The sequence below is a fragment of the Drosophila tropicalis genome, unplaced genomic scaffold (assembly GCF_018151085.1).
Source record: "Drosophila tropicalis isolate 14030-0801.00 unplaced genomic scaffold, ASM1815108v1 contig_258, whole genome shotgun sequence".
Classification (NCBI taxonomy): domain Eukaryota; kingdom Metazoa; phylum Arthropoda; class Insecta; order Diptera; family Drosophilidae; genus Drosophila; species Drosophila tropicalis.
In genome coordinates, this window is record NW_027172710.1 from 2,451,344 (window position 1) to 2,466,939 (window position 15,596).

Genomic DNA, 15,596 nt, shown 5'->3' on the forward strand with positions numbered 1-15,596 from the left:
TTTGTTAAATTTTTTTAGGGAACGCTCCCAATTGCCATTCGTCGAGCGACAGTTGTCTGGTAGGCGGTAAAGAATAATGTAATACTGGTAAAGGTGTTAAAAAACATAATGCTTGTCGACATTACTGTAAACTCCATACACGGGTCTAGTAAAATCAAAGAAAAATTCTTCTAAGAATTTTCGGAAAGAATGCCCCGTTTTTCATTTTAGATACCCTTGATACTACAACAGGCTTCGATCTGCCAACGTAGGCGGATGTAAATCTAAAATTGCACAGACAGGAATTAAAAAAGGATGTGCACATTTTCGCCCTTTAACGAGGCATTGTCACAATTCACACAATAGACAACTAATAAGTGCACTCCAAGCTTTACTCAAATCCCATGGGAATAGCCGATTTTGTTAAAAATGAAATGTCTCTGCCGTTGAAAGACGGCATTATAAGACCATCTCGGTCTGCGTACAACAGTACTGCATGGGTTTGTTACAAAAAAGGCTCTGACTTAAACGGTAAAAGGAACAAACGACTCGTCACTGACTTTCGAAAATAAAACAAGTGGACCATTGCCGACCGGTACCCAATGCCAAGCATTCCAAAAATTCTAGAGAATCTTGGAAAACAAAACTTTTCACGACATTGGATTTGAAATCTGGGTACCACCAAATATATATAACTGTAAAGGATCGCGCGGAAATGGCATTCTCAAAAAACGGCGAGAAAGAAGAATATAAAGAAAATGCCCCTGTTACTGAACTGTTTCCAAAAAGGTCATCAAGTAAAATACATATGGTCTGACTTCCGCTCCGAGACCAGTTCCTAAAAAACGGCCATTTGATGGCAGTAAAAAAAATTTTTATTTGCCGCATCATGCTGTTGAAGACAGACCGACGGTACCACAAAGAAGGTACGGGTAGTCTTCAGCGTCCTCAGCAAATTCACAAACGGGGTATGTATTATGAGAAACTCTACACTGGTCTGGTACTTTAAAAATGTTCTGGCCAATTGTATTTGATCCAATTCATCCGATATTTCAGAGAATCCTGATCTGAAACGAAGAGGGTCATCTTTGTGATTACGAACTTAACACAGTCCACTTTGGCATTAATTCTGCTTCGTTCTTGGTCATCCGACAAATTCACAAACTTGTAAATTATGTACAATCAAAATTTTCGTTGGCTAGCGCTATTATTAAGTCGTATATGTATATCGATGATGTTCTGGCAGGAGCTCGCAGTGAATGGTCAATGAACTTCAAGATCCTTGGGATGATCATTTGCCCAGTGAACTTCATCACAGGTGCCAAGTCATTCCAAACAACTACTGTTTCCTCGACCAGTTTCCTTGAAAGGTTTCATTGCCCTCCTAGAGTAATACTGAGCCACGCTCCTAGGTGAACAGGTAGCTGCAGTTCTTCCACAACTTCCAGTTGATAAATCTGAAGCATTTTTTTAGTCAGATTCAGTGGCCGTCTTATCATGGTTAAAGAAGCCGCCCTGCACATGTAAGACGTGTGTCGTCAATAGAGTAACAAAAATTGACAGCGATACAAATAGCGTGCAATAGAATCAACCGAACTAGCCGTGACCTGAATTCGCAAGAGCTGGTTCACAAGGATTTATGGTAGCATGGCCAAACGTGGCTACGGGAACCGCTGAAGTCTTGGCGACAAGCGATCCCACTCCCAGTTTGAGCAGCGGGCATTGAAAGTCAATGTCGCAACCAATTATCTACTATCCCGGATTCCCTAACTGGGATCTGCCTTACGAGTGGTTGCATACATGGTCCGTTTTGGCAGAAAGGTCGGAAACTTTCAATGACTACTCCGGAGAGGTGACCTCTAGTGAGATTTGTCAAGAACTCCATGTGTTAAGCCAAGTCACTTAGTTTGAATATTTTCGTGGTAAATATCAGTGCCTACAGAAGAAGAAATCTCTGCCCGTGTCTATTGCCATACTCAAAATGTTTGTTTGTTCCCTGACGCATCAGGTGTGATCCACTCATCTGAACACTGTGTTTCCTTCAACAGCATGTGTTCGGGTCCAAGAAGCAGCATGACTTAGTTTCGAAGAGCGTTACCCCATTCTTATGTCAGTCGCAAATCCATTGTCCCGTTACCTGGTGCTTTACACGCATCAGATCTATCCGCATGAAGGAAATCACCTTTTGGTTTGTCTCATACGACAAAGATACTGGATTCCAAGACTGCGGAATCTAGTTAAATTTGTGGTTAATTCATGCAAAATGTGCGTGTTCTACAATAGAAGGCTGAAGGCAGATAATGAGCACCATTCCTCCCCAGCGAACAATTTTCTCACCGGAATAGATTTCACAGGTCTCTTTGACATTAAAAGTTTCACCGGCCGCGCCTGTCGCATATCAAAAGCATCTGTTTTCGCAATTGTGTGTTTCACCACCAAAGCCATTCAACTTGAAGCAACTTCGTCCTTGGCAACATTAGCTCGGTTTGTATCCAGGCGAGGGTGTCCTCAGCAAGTGCAGTCCAAGATCTTGAAAAAGATTTCTTAAGGTCTACTAAGCAGAAAATTTTGTTCCATAATACAAACAAATAATACTATAGCTATCTATTAACTAAATGGGATAGGATAGATGTTTTAATCATATTAATAGAAAACTCTGAGCTGATTACAGGGAATAGAAGGTTGTAATCAGAGCAGAGGACCCTAAAAGGTTCATGCATAACATAGTTAGAAGAACAACGACTAAGGGATAAAGGTATCAAAGGATGTCTACTCCGTCTACATGGTACCGACAGATTCACCTGAGCTAATAACTCAGGCGAGTCGATATCGCCAATTAGGAGCTTGTGCATAAAAATGACACCAAGCATAAATCTACGGTTAGTTAGGGACGGAAGGTTAATCAAGAGAAGTCTACTAGAATACCAAGGCAAATTGACATTGCGATCCCAGCTTAAGCCACGAAGAGCAAATAGCAAAAACTGCTTTTGAACGGATTCAAGTCTAATCTGGTGCGACTCATATTGAGGTGACCAAATGCAAGATCCATACTCTAAAATAGGACGGACAAGCGAAGTAAAAAGAACTTTAGTTGTATAGGGGTCAACAAATCCTTTTGACCATCTTTTAATGAAACCCAGGACACTCATGGCCTTTGCGACCGTGGTGGAAATGTGGGTGTTAAAATTTAACTTATGGTCCATAAGTACGCCCAAATCATTCATATTATTTAAACGTTCTAAAGGGCTATTGTTTAGAAAATAAGTGACCAGTTGGGGAGAGTTACGGAAAAAAGTCATTACCTTACATTTGGTAGTGTTAAGATTTAGTAGATTAAATTGGCACCAGGATTGAACGTTTTTAAGATCATTGAGATTGAGGTACACCAGAAGTCACAGGAATGGAAGCGGAAAAAGAAGACTTAAAAAGTACCTTCTGTTTTCTATTTGTTAAATATTCACGAACCCAAGAAAGGAAAAGGGGTGGAAACCCAATGTCGCTCAGCTTAGAAAGTAATAGGGTATGTGTTGGAGGAGACGTCATTGTTAACTTAGATTTGTATATATTAAAATTTCTTATATTATTTGTTTAAGATTATCGGAATTTCTACCACTGTATTTACATTAACATGTTCTAAAAGCTTCTGTTACATGGCTCATGAAGAGCTTCAAACTCATGAACACGAAATATAAAAATGACTTCTTTCTGGAATTCGAAGAGGAGAAGACTTATTTTTCCTTACTCCATTCCACATACTATTGAGCATTGGAGTTTTGTACCATCTGCAACTGGGCAGATCAAACATTGGCGACCGTGACAGGACCTTGCACTTCGCAAGTTCCCAACATAAAAACTTAAAAACTATATAAAGTCGTTTATTCGTTCATTATATTGCATTCATCGTTACATCATCTTGGACAGTCATCATTGGACTTTTCAGCGTACATCATCATCACATTCATCGTTGGACTTCTTCATCGTTACATAATCATCTTGGATAGTCGTCATCGGACTTCTTCATCATTGGCATTTGCAAGACATCATCGTGGACATTTACGTGGAGCCCTATCATAACCTAAGTCAACTTGAGTGTGTAAATTTACAGTATCTATTTCCACTCAAATTTTGACTCAATTACCACTCATTAGCGATCGTAAAGCTTTCACATGCTTTACACTCACATGTAAAACACTCGTAAGCTTTAACACGTGCTAAGTATTAAGCACAGCGGAGTAAGTACTCAAACTCATATAGAGAAACGATCTACATATTAAAGCTCACTTATTAAGCTCTTGAGTGAAACTTAATGCATTTGAGTGTTTTTATTAAAACTAGAACTCGTTTAGCTCACGTTTAATTCATTTCTAACTTGCTACATTTCTTTCGTTAAGGGCCCAAAATGTCTCCACCAAATGAAACGCAGCTTCTACCTCTCAGACAACAACGGAATCAACTGCAATCTAATATTCAAAGTTTAAGAGCTAGAATCGATCTTGAAAATGACCCTATTATATTAGATTGTCAGTCTCAAATTATTGAGTCGTATTTTAAACAAGCATTACAAGTTCTAACCAATATTGAGAAGCTAGATCCAGCAGACGCGAATCGGGCAGAGATAGAAGATCTTTTTATCGAAACAAAGGCAATCATATTACGGCGCATTGGCGCAAGTAAAAAGGAAAAACCAGAAGAACTTAGTTTCTTTAATTCATCGACTTATCATGGGGGACATCATAATCGGCTTCCATCCCTCAAATTACCTAAATTCGACGGCAAATATGGGGAATTCCAAAAATTTATTACTTCATTTACAAATATGGTACATGAAGACAACTCATTGTCCAATGTTGACAAATTTAACTATCTAATAAGTTGTCTATCTGGCCAAGCTCTAAGCGTAGTCTCGCCATTTCAAATATCAGACGAAAATTATCCCAAGGCCCTAGAGCGCCTCAACGAGCGATATGACAAGAAAGTTCTTATTTTCGTAGAACATATTTCAAGTTTATTTAACATTGCTAGCATGAAAAAGGCAGACGCTGTTACCCTACGTACAATTTTGGATACGGTTTCAGCTCTACGCGGATCATTGTTGTCTCTTGGGTCTGAAGCTGATGTATTAAACGCAGTACTTATTCACATTGTTATGGCAAAAATTGATCTTGAATCCAAACAAGCATACGATCGGGTTCAAGAATATGATAAATTGCCAGACTGGGCCGACTGTTATCAAATTCTCAGTCGACACTGTCAATATTTGGAAGGGTATCTGCGAAACCGACAAGAGGAAAGACCCGTCAGAGACAAACTTCATAGTACTTCAAAAGTATTTGTTGCTGCCCAAAGTAGATGCATTCAATGTCAGTCAACTGAGCATAGGTTAGCATTCTGTCCAGTTTTTATTTCGCTACCTTTTATTGAGCGATTTAAGATTGTTAAAACAGCGTCACTTTGTTTAAATTGCCTCAATAAGGGTCATCCAGCCTCAAAGTGTCCTTCATTGAATAGATGTCGTCATTGTGGAGGTTTACATCACACAAACATGCATAAGGATTCAAACGTCCAGGGAAATTATCAACTAGATGGACCTTCTATTCATCATCAATCGCAACAAATCATTCATAATACACATGACGAAAGTAAAACATTTGCAACATCAATGTTGACTCGCCACGCTCGGCGGGGATTACTTCCAACAGCAATAGTTCTTATTCAAGACAAACTTGGTGAGTTTCAGCTCGCAAGAGCATTACTTGATTCGTGCTCTGAGCTTACCTTTATAACTGAAGAATTAGCGAAAAGGCTTCAGCTTCCGTTTCGTTACGATCATTATGAGATTGCTGGAATCGGTGAATTACGTACACATATGAAACATTCCGTATCTACCAAAATTCGTTCAAGAATATCTCCAGATGAATGGAATATGGAGTTTATCGTGACTAAATCTATATCTCTACCTCAGCCTGAAAAGAGACTAGATGTGTCAAATTGGGCCATTCCCAAAGAAATTGAGTTAGCCGACCCATTCTTTTATACGCCCGGAAAAGTAGATCTATTGCTTAGCGTAAAGGAGTTTTTTGATCTACTTAAAACTGGTAAAATTAGTTTAGGAATTGGTCTTCCTCATCTAGTGGAAACTGCATTAGGATGGATCGTCGGGGGTAAGATTGCTGAACCTCAATCAACTCAACAATACACTTGTAATTTAACGCAACGGCAGGACCTTAACATATTATTAGAAAGGTTTTGGAAAATGGATGAAATACATGGAATTCAAAATAAAGATATTTCGTTAACCTCAGAAGAACAAGCATGTGAAACTCACTTTCAGGTGCACACACAATTCCTGGATTCAGGGCGCATACAGGTTCGGTTGCCTTTCAAGGAATCTCCTGAACAACTTGGAGACTCGTTGTCCTGTGCAAAAAGACGTTTTCTTCAACTCGAAAGACGGCTTGCATCTCAACACCAATTAAAGGAAATGTACATCGATTTTTTAGATGAATATCTTAAGTTGAATCACATGGAGGTAACTTCGTTAGATAATTTGCAATCGGGAAATCATTACATTCTTCCTCACCATTGTGTACTTAGACCGCAGAGCTCATCAACTAAACTTCGCGTAGTATTTGACGCTTCGTCTAAATCATCATCAAATATATCATTAAATGATATTCTCATGGTTGGTCCTACTATTCAACAAGATCTAATCCTAACATTACTCTCGTTTCGTTTGTATCGCCATGCTATTACAGCTGACATAACAAAAATGTACAGACAATTTCTCGTCGCACCTGAGGATAGAAGTTTCCAACAAATCTTGTGGAGAAAGTCACCGCAAGAACCTATTCAATTATTTCAATTGAATACTGTTACCTATGGGATGTCGTGCGCTCCATTTCTCGCAACCAGGTCCTTAAAGTTTTTATCAGAGACGTATAAGGAGTTGTTTCCACTTGGAGCTGCTGTATTAGCTGAGGATATGTACGTCGACGATCTAATTTCTGGAGCTGACTCAATCGAAGAACTCAATGCTAAAACGAATGAAGTTACCAAATTGCTCTCAAAGGCAGGCTTAGAATTGACAAAGTGGAATTTTAGTGGGGCACCAACAGATTATGAATATAATCTCAATATTGACAATAGTGATGTCACCAAGGCTCTTGGCATGTCGTGGCTGCCAACTGAAGATCTTATATTATTTCGATTTGATCTTCCATTAACTGCAATACCAACAAAACGAAAAATAGTATCGATCATGGCCAGGCTCTATGATCTGCTAGGATTATTAGCGCCAGTCGTAGTACGCTACAAAATCTTGATCCAAGACTTGTGGATCGAGCGCTTGGACTGGGACGACCCGTTGCCAGAGATCTTACGGACTAGATGGCAACAACTTGAAGCTGATTTATCTAATCTTGACATGGTTCGAGTAAATCGATTTGTTAATACATCACCAAAAATCGAGCGTATGGATGTTGCATATACGCAAGGGTTTTGGACAACGGAAAATATGTAACTTCATTGATCATTTCGAGATCGAGAGTTGCGCCCACTCAATCGCAAAGCATACCTCGTTTAGAGCTTTGTGCCTCCGTTTTACTCTGCCAAACATGGACTAAAATCAAACACAAATTAAACTGTCTTGTCAGCAAAACATATTTTTGGACAGATTCAACTGTCGTTCTCCATTGGATTAAAATGCACCCATCAACTCTAAAATGCTTTATTGCCAATCGCGTATCAACCATACAAACTCAATCGCAGGATATCATTTGGAGTCACGTGCCTGGAAAGGATAATCCAGCCGACATTGTTTCACGTGGCTGTGCAGCGCGCGATGTGATGCAGACAATTTGGTTTCATGGACCAAGGTTCTTAACACTTAATGCATTACATTGGCCGAAATCTGAAAGAAAGACAGATTTCGAGCCCAAAGAATTAGAATTGCGAAACACCCTTGTATTGAAATGTAGCACTAGTTATAAAGAAAAGAGCATAGTTGAGCAGATCATTAGTAGACTATCATCGTTTCGTATGATTGTGAGAGTCTTAGCATACGTTTTACGAGTTTTCAACCGAGTTCCTATTAACCGCAATAATACGATAAATGCTACAAGAAGCATTTCAGTAGAAGAATTTAAATTGGCTTTTAATCATATAATCTCTTCCATTCAGAGTGATGTGTTTGCGAAAGAACTAAAGGACTTACAAGCAGGACGAAGTCTGAAGCCGGAGCTTCAAAGGTTAAATCCATTCATCTCAAATGAACAGATAGGTTCTCAAAATATTCGACTTATCCGTGTTGGAGGCCGTCTTGCAATGGCTGACATACCATTGGACGCTAAAATGCCGTTATTGCTTCCAAAGACTCATAATTTCACTTATAAATATATTGAAGATCTTCACTTGCGAAACCTTCACGCGGGAGCTAAGGTTTTGATAGCGATTCTGCGCCTAACAGTATGGATTGTAAATGCTCGCGAACTGGTCCGAAAGGTTGTTAGAAGTTGCACACATTGCTATCATTACAAACCTGTATTAATGCGACAAATCATGGGTAACCTCCCAGCTGACCGTCTCCTGGCCGAACGCCCGTTTCTGATATGCGGAGTAGATCTATGTGGACCATTTCTTACGTCGTACCGCATTCGAAGCAAAGTTCCTTACAAAACATATTTGGCCATATTCGTTTGCTTTTCTTCAAAAGCTATTCATACAGAACTAATCTCTGACCTATCTGCTAATAATTTTATTCTCTGTTTGAAGCGATTCATCGGACGACGTGGCATACCCAAAAGGATTTATTGTGACAATGCCACCACCTTTGTCGGAGCAAGTTCGCAACTTGAAGGCTTCAAACGGCAATTCTGTTCAGAACTCAATGCAAAAAATCTGGAGGAATTTAGCCGAAATGCCGGCTTTGAATTCAATTTCATTCCACCGCGTGCTCCCCATTTTGGAGGCTTATGGGAAGCCGCAGTAAAGTCAATGAAGACTCTGCTCATTAAAAATTTGACCTCTTCTCATTTGACGTATGAAGAGCTTCAATCGATTGCAATTGAAGTGGAGGCGATATTGAATTCCCGTCCAATATCCATTCACAGCGATGATCCCAATGACGGGGAGGCTCTGACGCCAGCACACTTATTGATCGGATGTTCACTGCAAGCGATCCCTGAACCGGTAATAAATGACTCAAAACTATCTTATCTATCTCGTTGGGAAAGGGTGACCTATCTCAAGCAACGCTTCTGGGAACTCTGGAAGCGCGACTATGTACATCAATTACAAGAACGCTCTAAGTGGTTGCATCCCGAGAACAACATAGCAAAGGATCAATTAGTTCTCATCCATGAAGACAATCTTCCACCGCAATGCTGGATTACTGGTCGTGTGGTCGAAGCCATACCTGGTGCAGATGGAAGGGTCAGAGTAGCCGACGTTCGCACCAAGAAAGGAATTATTCGTCGCCCAATCTGCAAACTTGCTCCATTGCCTTTAAGAGATGACGTTTATGTATATTGAAGGAGTCATACTTCATCCTTCAATGGGGGAGTATGTTGGAGGAGACGTCATTGTTAACTTAGATTTGTATATATTAAAATTTCTTATATTATTTGTTTAAGATTATCGGAATTTCTACCACTGTATTTACATTAACATGTTCTAAAAGCTTCTGTTACATGGCTCATGAAGAGCTTCTAACTCATGAAAACGAAATATAAAAAAGACTTCTTTCTGGAATTGGAAGAGGAGAAGACTTAATTTTCCTTACTCCACTCCACATGCTATTGAGCATTGGAGTTTTGTACCATCTGCAACTGGGCAGATCAAACAGTATGATTAACGGAATCAAAGGCTTTGCTAAAGTCAGTATATATTACATCAGTTTGTTTACCATTTTTAAACCCCTTGATAATTACTTATGTAAATTCTAAAAGGTTAGTGGTTGTAGATCTACGTTTCACAAACCCATGTTGGGATGGCGAAGTAATAGAGCTGCAAAAATGTTACAATTGAGAAGTTATAATTTTCTCAAAAGCTTTCGGAATAGCGGACAATTTTGAGATACCCCTATAGTTAGAGGCTTCGGACTTTTTGCCATTTTTATGCAGAGGAATGATATACGACTCCTTCCAAATAGATGGAAAAGAGGAAGATTCGACAGACAATAGAAACAATTTTAAAATGGGTTTACATAATGCGTTTGCACAGAACCTGAGTACGCATCCAGGAAGACCATCTGGCCCCGGAGAATAAACAGGTTTAACTAATTTAAGTTCGCTAAGAATAGAACTTTCATCAATCACTGGATTGAAAATGCAATTAGCCTTTTTTAAATGATAAGGATACGGACTTGCTCGATATTCCGTTAAGGAATAAGTTGTTTTGAAAAAACTTGCAAACATATCGGCAATTGCCTGATCAGTGCTTGCTTTTTTATTTTGAAAAGACAAAAAAGATGGGTGCACAGAGGTCTTACGTTTAGAATTAACAAAGTTATAAAATTGTTTAGGGTCGGAAGAAAACTGAAGCTTACACCGCTGAAGATAGTTCTTATAGCATTGAGTATTAAGCATCATGAATTTTGAACGAGCGACTGTATACAGAGCATAATCTGATGAACGACGTGTTTTTTGAAACTTCTTATAATATCGTGTCTTCACATTTTTCAAATTGGATAACTCACGAGAGAACCAGGGAGGTTTGTTAAGCCGCTCCAGCCTACCAAGAGGCACACAAATATCAAAGAGTGAATTCAGAGTATCATAGAAAAAACGAACAGCTGAGTTCATATCTCTACAATTGTACAGATAAGACCAATCGGTAGTAGCAATGTTTTCATTAAGGCTGGCAAAGTCAGTCTTACGAAAGCACCTAGTTAGAGGTAACTCATTTAAACCAAGTAATGATGAAAGCAAGGGCAAATCAATTTTTAAATTTAATGTAGGATGAAATTTGTCTTCTGGAAGAACAAATGGTTCGATCCTAGAAACCTCACAATAAGAAGAATCCAATACAAAAATAAGATCTAACGATTTTCTATTAGAATTTAAGACGGGATTGACTTGGGATAAAGAGGGCAGCAACGTGGTAGATTTATCTGTTAGTGACCATGCTAAAGCGGGTAAATTAAAATCACCTACAACTATGAGCAAGTCTTGACTGGAAACTAAAGAGGAGACAAACTGAATTGCCTCTAAATGATTTAAATATACCACCATGTCTGACAATGGTGGAATATAGGAACAAGTAATGAAAGCATTAAAAGATTTAAAATTTACTTTAACACCGACAAACTCAATCTCCTGGGTACTAGAAAATTGAATCATTTCAGATGATAAAGCAGCATCAACAGCTATCAGAACGCCACCACCTATACGAGAAATCCGGTCACGTCTGAATATAGAAAAGTTTGTGGAAAAAACCGATGCATCAGCAATATCAGGGTTTAGCCACGTCTCTGTAAAAGCTAGAATGTTATGTTCAAAAGAAAGACTATCTACATAGAGATTAGAAAGTTTAGATTTCAGCCCTCTAACGTTCTGGTAACCCAGGTTAAGGGACGAAGCTAGTTTTTTGACACACCAGCAGATGCTGATGTGGCAGGAATGGTATTAGTTGTTGTTGTTGGCAAACGAATCGGTTTCCGATTTTTCTTTTTCACAGTATATTCCTTAACTAGTATATGTTTTGGCCAAAAATCTTCTCGACATATAGTGTCGAAGATATTGGCAGAAACACTAATTTTAAAGGACGAAATGTCCCGAGAATGCGAAAATTTAAACTTCTCCACCGCAATATTCGAGACGTTAACTTTCTTCCGAATATAGGCTATTACATCATCAGATGTGACAACAGGGTCTAGCCTAGAAACAAATATATGTTTCTTTGGTGGTATGCCAACGAGAGGCCGCGGTCCTGAAGCGTCAGCCGCAGCAGTAACTTTGGACAAGTCACCCACTGCAGCAGTCAACTTGTTTACGGGGCCCTCGATACTTTTAGAACTATCGGCAATTTCCATTGGAATGGGTAATTGCCCGGACACATCGGACACTACAATAGGCATCGTTTTTAAGAGATCATTCCCAGGTGATTCCGGTAATTCCTTACTAATAGCATTCACTACCGGGCTCTTAAACGAAATCAATTGCTGTAGATTAGGAGTGGACGGTGCATGAGACCGGTAGGGGACGATAAGAGACGCTGGTGGGTCTACAGATACAGAAACACCCCAAGGACTGGTTCTTTTACGTTTCGGAGACTCATTCATAAGCGATAAACTTCTGAGCTGAGTCTTCACCGCAAAAAAACTCCGCTTGGAGTTTATTAAAACTTGCCCTTAAAGTGTCAAAACTATCTCTAGTCCGCCTCATGAAAGAGCGCATCTCATTCTCGACCTCTCGGCAAGCATCACATCCATATTTTAAGCCACCACCTTTAGCAATAGACTCCTTGATTCTGCCTGTGTAACCTGCACACTTAACGTGAACCGCATTGTCACACAACCAACAAAGAATATAATCATGGGAGTCAACCGCATTAGTGGCAACTATGCAATTATTTTTTGAGCAGACAACCATTTTATCAAAAAGTTTAATTTAATTAAAAAAGGAAATACAAAAAATAAAAATTCTAAGGGTTAAAATTCTGTGTATAAGAATATACTGACCAGTTCTGACACAAGGGTTAATGTGCAGAGTAAGCCTTCACAACTAGAGAATAAAAAGAGATGAAAGCACAAAAAACAAAAACACGTATCACAGAGTCGCGGGTAGGCAAAAGACGAGAGCGCAAATCAATCAAGAATAGGAAAGAGCGGGAGAGCGCGTCAAATTGAACACATGCAACAACAATTTGTACGCAAGAGCGCGAGAGTTAGTTAAAACGGTAAAGACACAAACGCAAAAGAGATAAGCAAAACAACAACACCGCTAATGCAAGTATTGTTGTAAGTTTTGATTTTATTTAAATTTAAACAAAAGCACAAAAGCGACAGCAAGAATTCGCGAAATGAAAATAAAATTCGGATGTTGAAATTATTACTAATTAAACCAATAATGAATTTAAGAAATTTGTAAAAGTATTTAATCGCGAGAAAAAAATAAAAATTGATAAGCGCAAAAAAAAACACGTTCGTCCTCTGCAACGAGTGAAAGTTTTTTGATCAAAAGTTAGTTAAGAGTTTTGAAATCATGTTCTACAAAAAGAGTTCTTAACTGTGCTTGCTAAGGCTTGTCTGAATTCGCGATTTCTCTTATGTCTGAACACGCTACCGATTCATTGGCCTAGACCCTGGGCCGTTTTTTCGCTTTCCAAGCTTTTTGTTGACGAAAATACATTTAACACAGCTATTTATAATTTGGTACCTTTACTCTCCATGTGTGGAATCCAGAATTGTTGCTGTACCAAATGCATTATTTTGTGGACAGCATCATGGGCTTCCCTTATAGTTTCGTGCTCAAATATTTTAGGCACTACCAACTCATTGTTTCCATCAACTTCTTTGACCAGAATACCTCTTCTAGTTTGAAAGTCTTTATGTAGCTGCTGAGCCACTTAAATGCGTTCTGCCCCGATGACACTGTGAATACATCTGCTGTGTAACGATAGAGGTTGTCAACATTTTTCATCCTATCTTCTGGTCAGTGCTCGAGTTGAAATGTGAAGTCCCCCAGATATAAAATCCAGCCTGCTACCTTGCGTGGCACATCTTTTTTTATTACTGTTACATATTACTGTTTGCTTGAATGCACAATCGGTAACTACCATAAATTTTAAACCTAACATGTAGCGACGAAACATTTCTAGGGCTAAATGGGCTGCTTTTACTTCTAGAATATGGCTACACTTTTAGGCATGACCTCTACTCCTTACACCGCCGTGCTGCTTATAGTCCACTCGGCGTTTTACCTAAAAGTCTCCGAAGCTATAACTTCAAACGCGATTTATAAGGAAAATATAGAATAGTGCGCCGAAATATTTCACAAAGCTTCAAATGACGGGGTATTCTACATGTCCAAAATTCATCCAAATCTGTGATTCTCATACCATAAGTTCCGCTTGTTAGTTTCGGCCAGTGCAACGACTGGACGACAGCGAAAACTCATAACTAATAGGAGGAAGAGACAAAATGTGGCGGTTCTTTCTAACCGCAATTGACTGAGATAGGCTCGTGTAACCGTTGTTTGCATGACTGCTCCAACTGGAAGTGTATTCTGAAAGCATAATCAAAGAGGTCGGCATAGAGCATACTCAGTTATTTTGTAGGACTTAAAACTGAAATACATCTCACAAGTCATAGCAGTAAAATAGAAAGAAAATATGTTTATTAAAGCAGCTTTTATGATAAACATTAAAGACGCGATGTGATAAATATTTTGCCTTTTGACTGTAAAGGAATAGGCAACCAACTTAAAAATGCTTCGTCTTTTGGGCAGACGCCTATATTTTAAAAAGTCAATTTTTTAAAAATATCCATATTGTATATTACTGCGCCTCAACGTCATGCAAGATCTCAAAGAAAAATATTGTCAAGACGCAAACTCTCCTTTATCTCTTTAAATAATCCTCTTTCTTTGAAGTGTTATCCTTAATCTAAAAATCTTATAATCGAAATCAGTAAAACACAAAATTGTTCAACCTAACGTTATTATAGCACCAATTGAATTTGAAGTATTTACAATTGCTGTACATAATGTCTTTAGCTATCTGTATCGATTTTTATTGTAAAGAAACGACTTATTTTAAAATTCTTAATGTTAATAAAATACTTTTTTTAAATTTTTAGCCGTGGTATTTACGATGACCTCTCATGCTCTCCTGCATCTGTAAATCATGCAATGCTGATCGTCGGCTACGGAAGAGATTTTTGGATATTGAAAAACTGGTGGGGTGAAATATGGGGTGAATCTGGTTATATGAGGATACGGAAAGGAACCAACATGTGCGGAATTTCAAATTATGCTGCATATGCAATAGTTTAATTCCAATAAATAAAAAAATATTCAATTCGATTTGGTATTAACGAAGTTTATGCCGGCTTTCCGATTTCAATTAAATTGTGCAACATGCCACATAGAGTGCTATAATTGGGCTCAACGACTCAACCAGTTGAAGCAACGGCGTCCTAATTTTATGATGTTTAATAATACCAATAAAAAATTATGTGAAACTCGTAATATTTTTTCTGGATTAAGTGTATGTAATTATCAAAAAATTTACTAAGAAATAAACCAGATAATAAACCAGAGGGCCGGGGCTAACTTCGACCGCATCAAAGTTTGTATACCCTTGCAACTTTTCTTGTAACTCTTTGCTTGCTTTAAGTAAGTAGAAAAACGTTTTTTCTAAAGGCTAAAGTTTGCGGAAAAACCGCCTACAATCTTAGATATTGATCAAAGTCACTGTACCCAAAAAAGTATATAAATTTTGTTCTGAAGTGTGCAACGCATAGAAAAAAGCACGATGAGACGAGTTGAAATAGCAATGTCCGTCTGTACTTCCGTCCGCCCGTCTAGATCAACGCAAACTCCTCATGGACCGTTGGAGCTATAGAGTTGCAATTTTAAATGTGGGCTTGTTTTTACTGCAGGGATTGTATATTTCGGATT

General features: G+C 38.7%; 1 protein-coding gene across 1 annotated transcript in view; it reads left to right on the forward strand.

Annotated features, from left to right (window-relative positions):
• Positions 1 to 15,264, forward strand: part of CtsL4 (Cathepsin L4) — a 311,687-nt gene extending 296,423 nt beyond the window's left edge. Inside the window, exon 5 of the mRNA XM_068283954.1 lies at positions 14,774 to 15,264. Coding sequence (XP_068140055.1) covers positions 14,774 to 14,969 — 196 coding nt within the window. The 3' untranslated portion in view covers positions 14,970 to 15,264. The remainder of the gene's footprint in view (positions 1 to 14,773) is intronic.
• Positions 15,265 to 15,596: the final 332 nt, after the last annotated feature.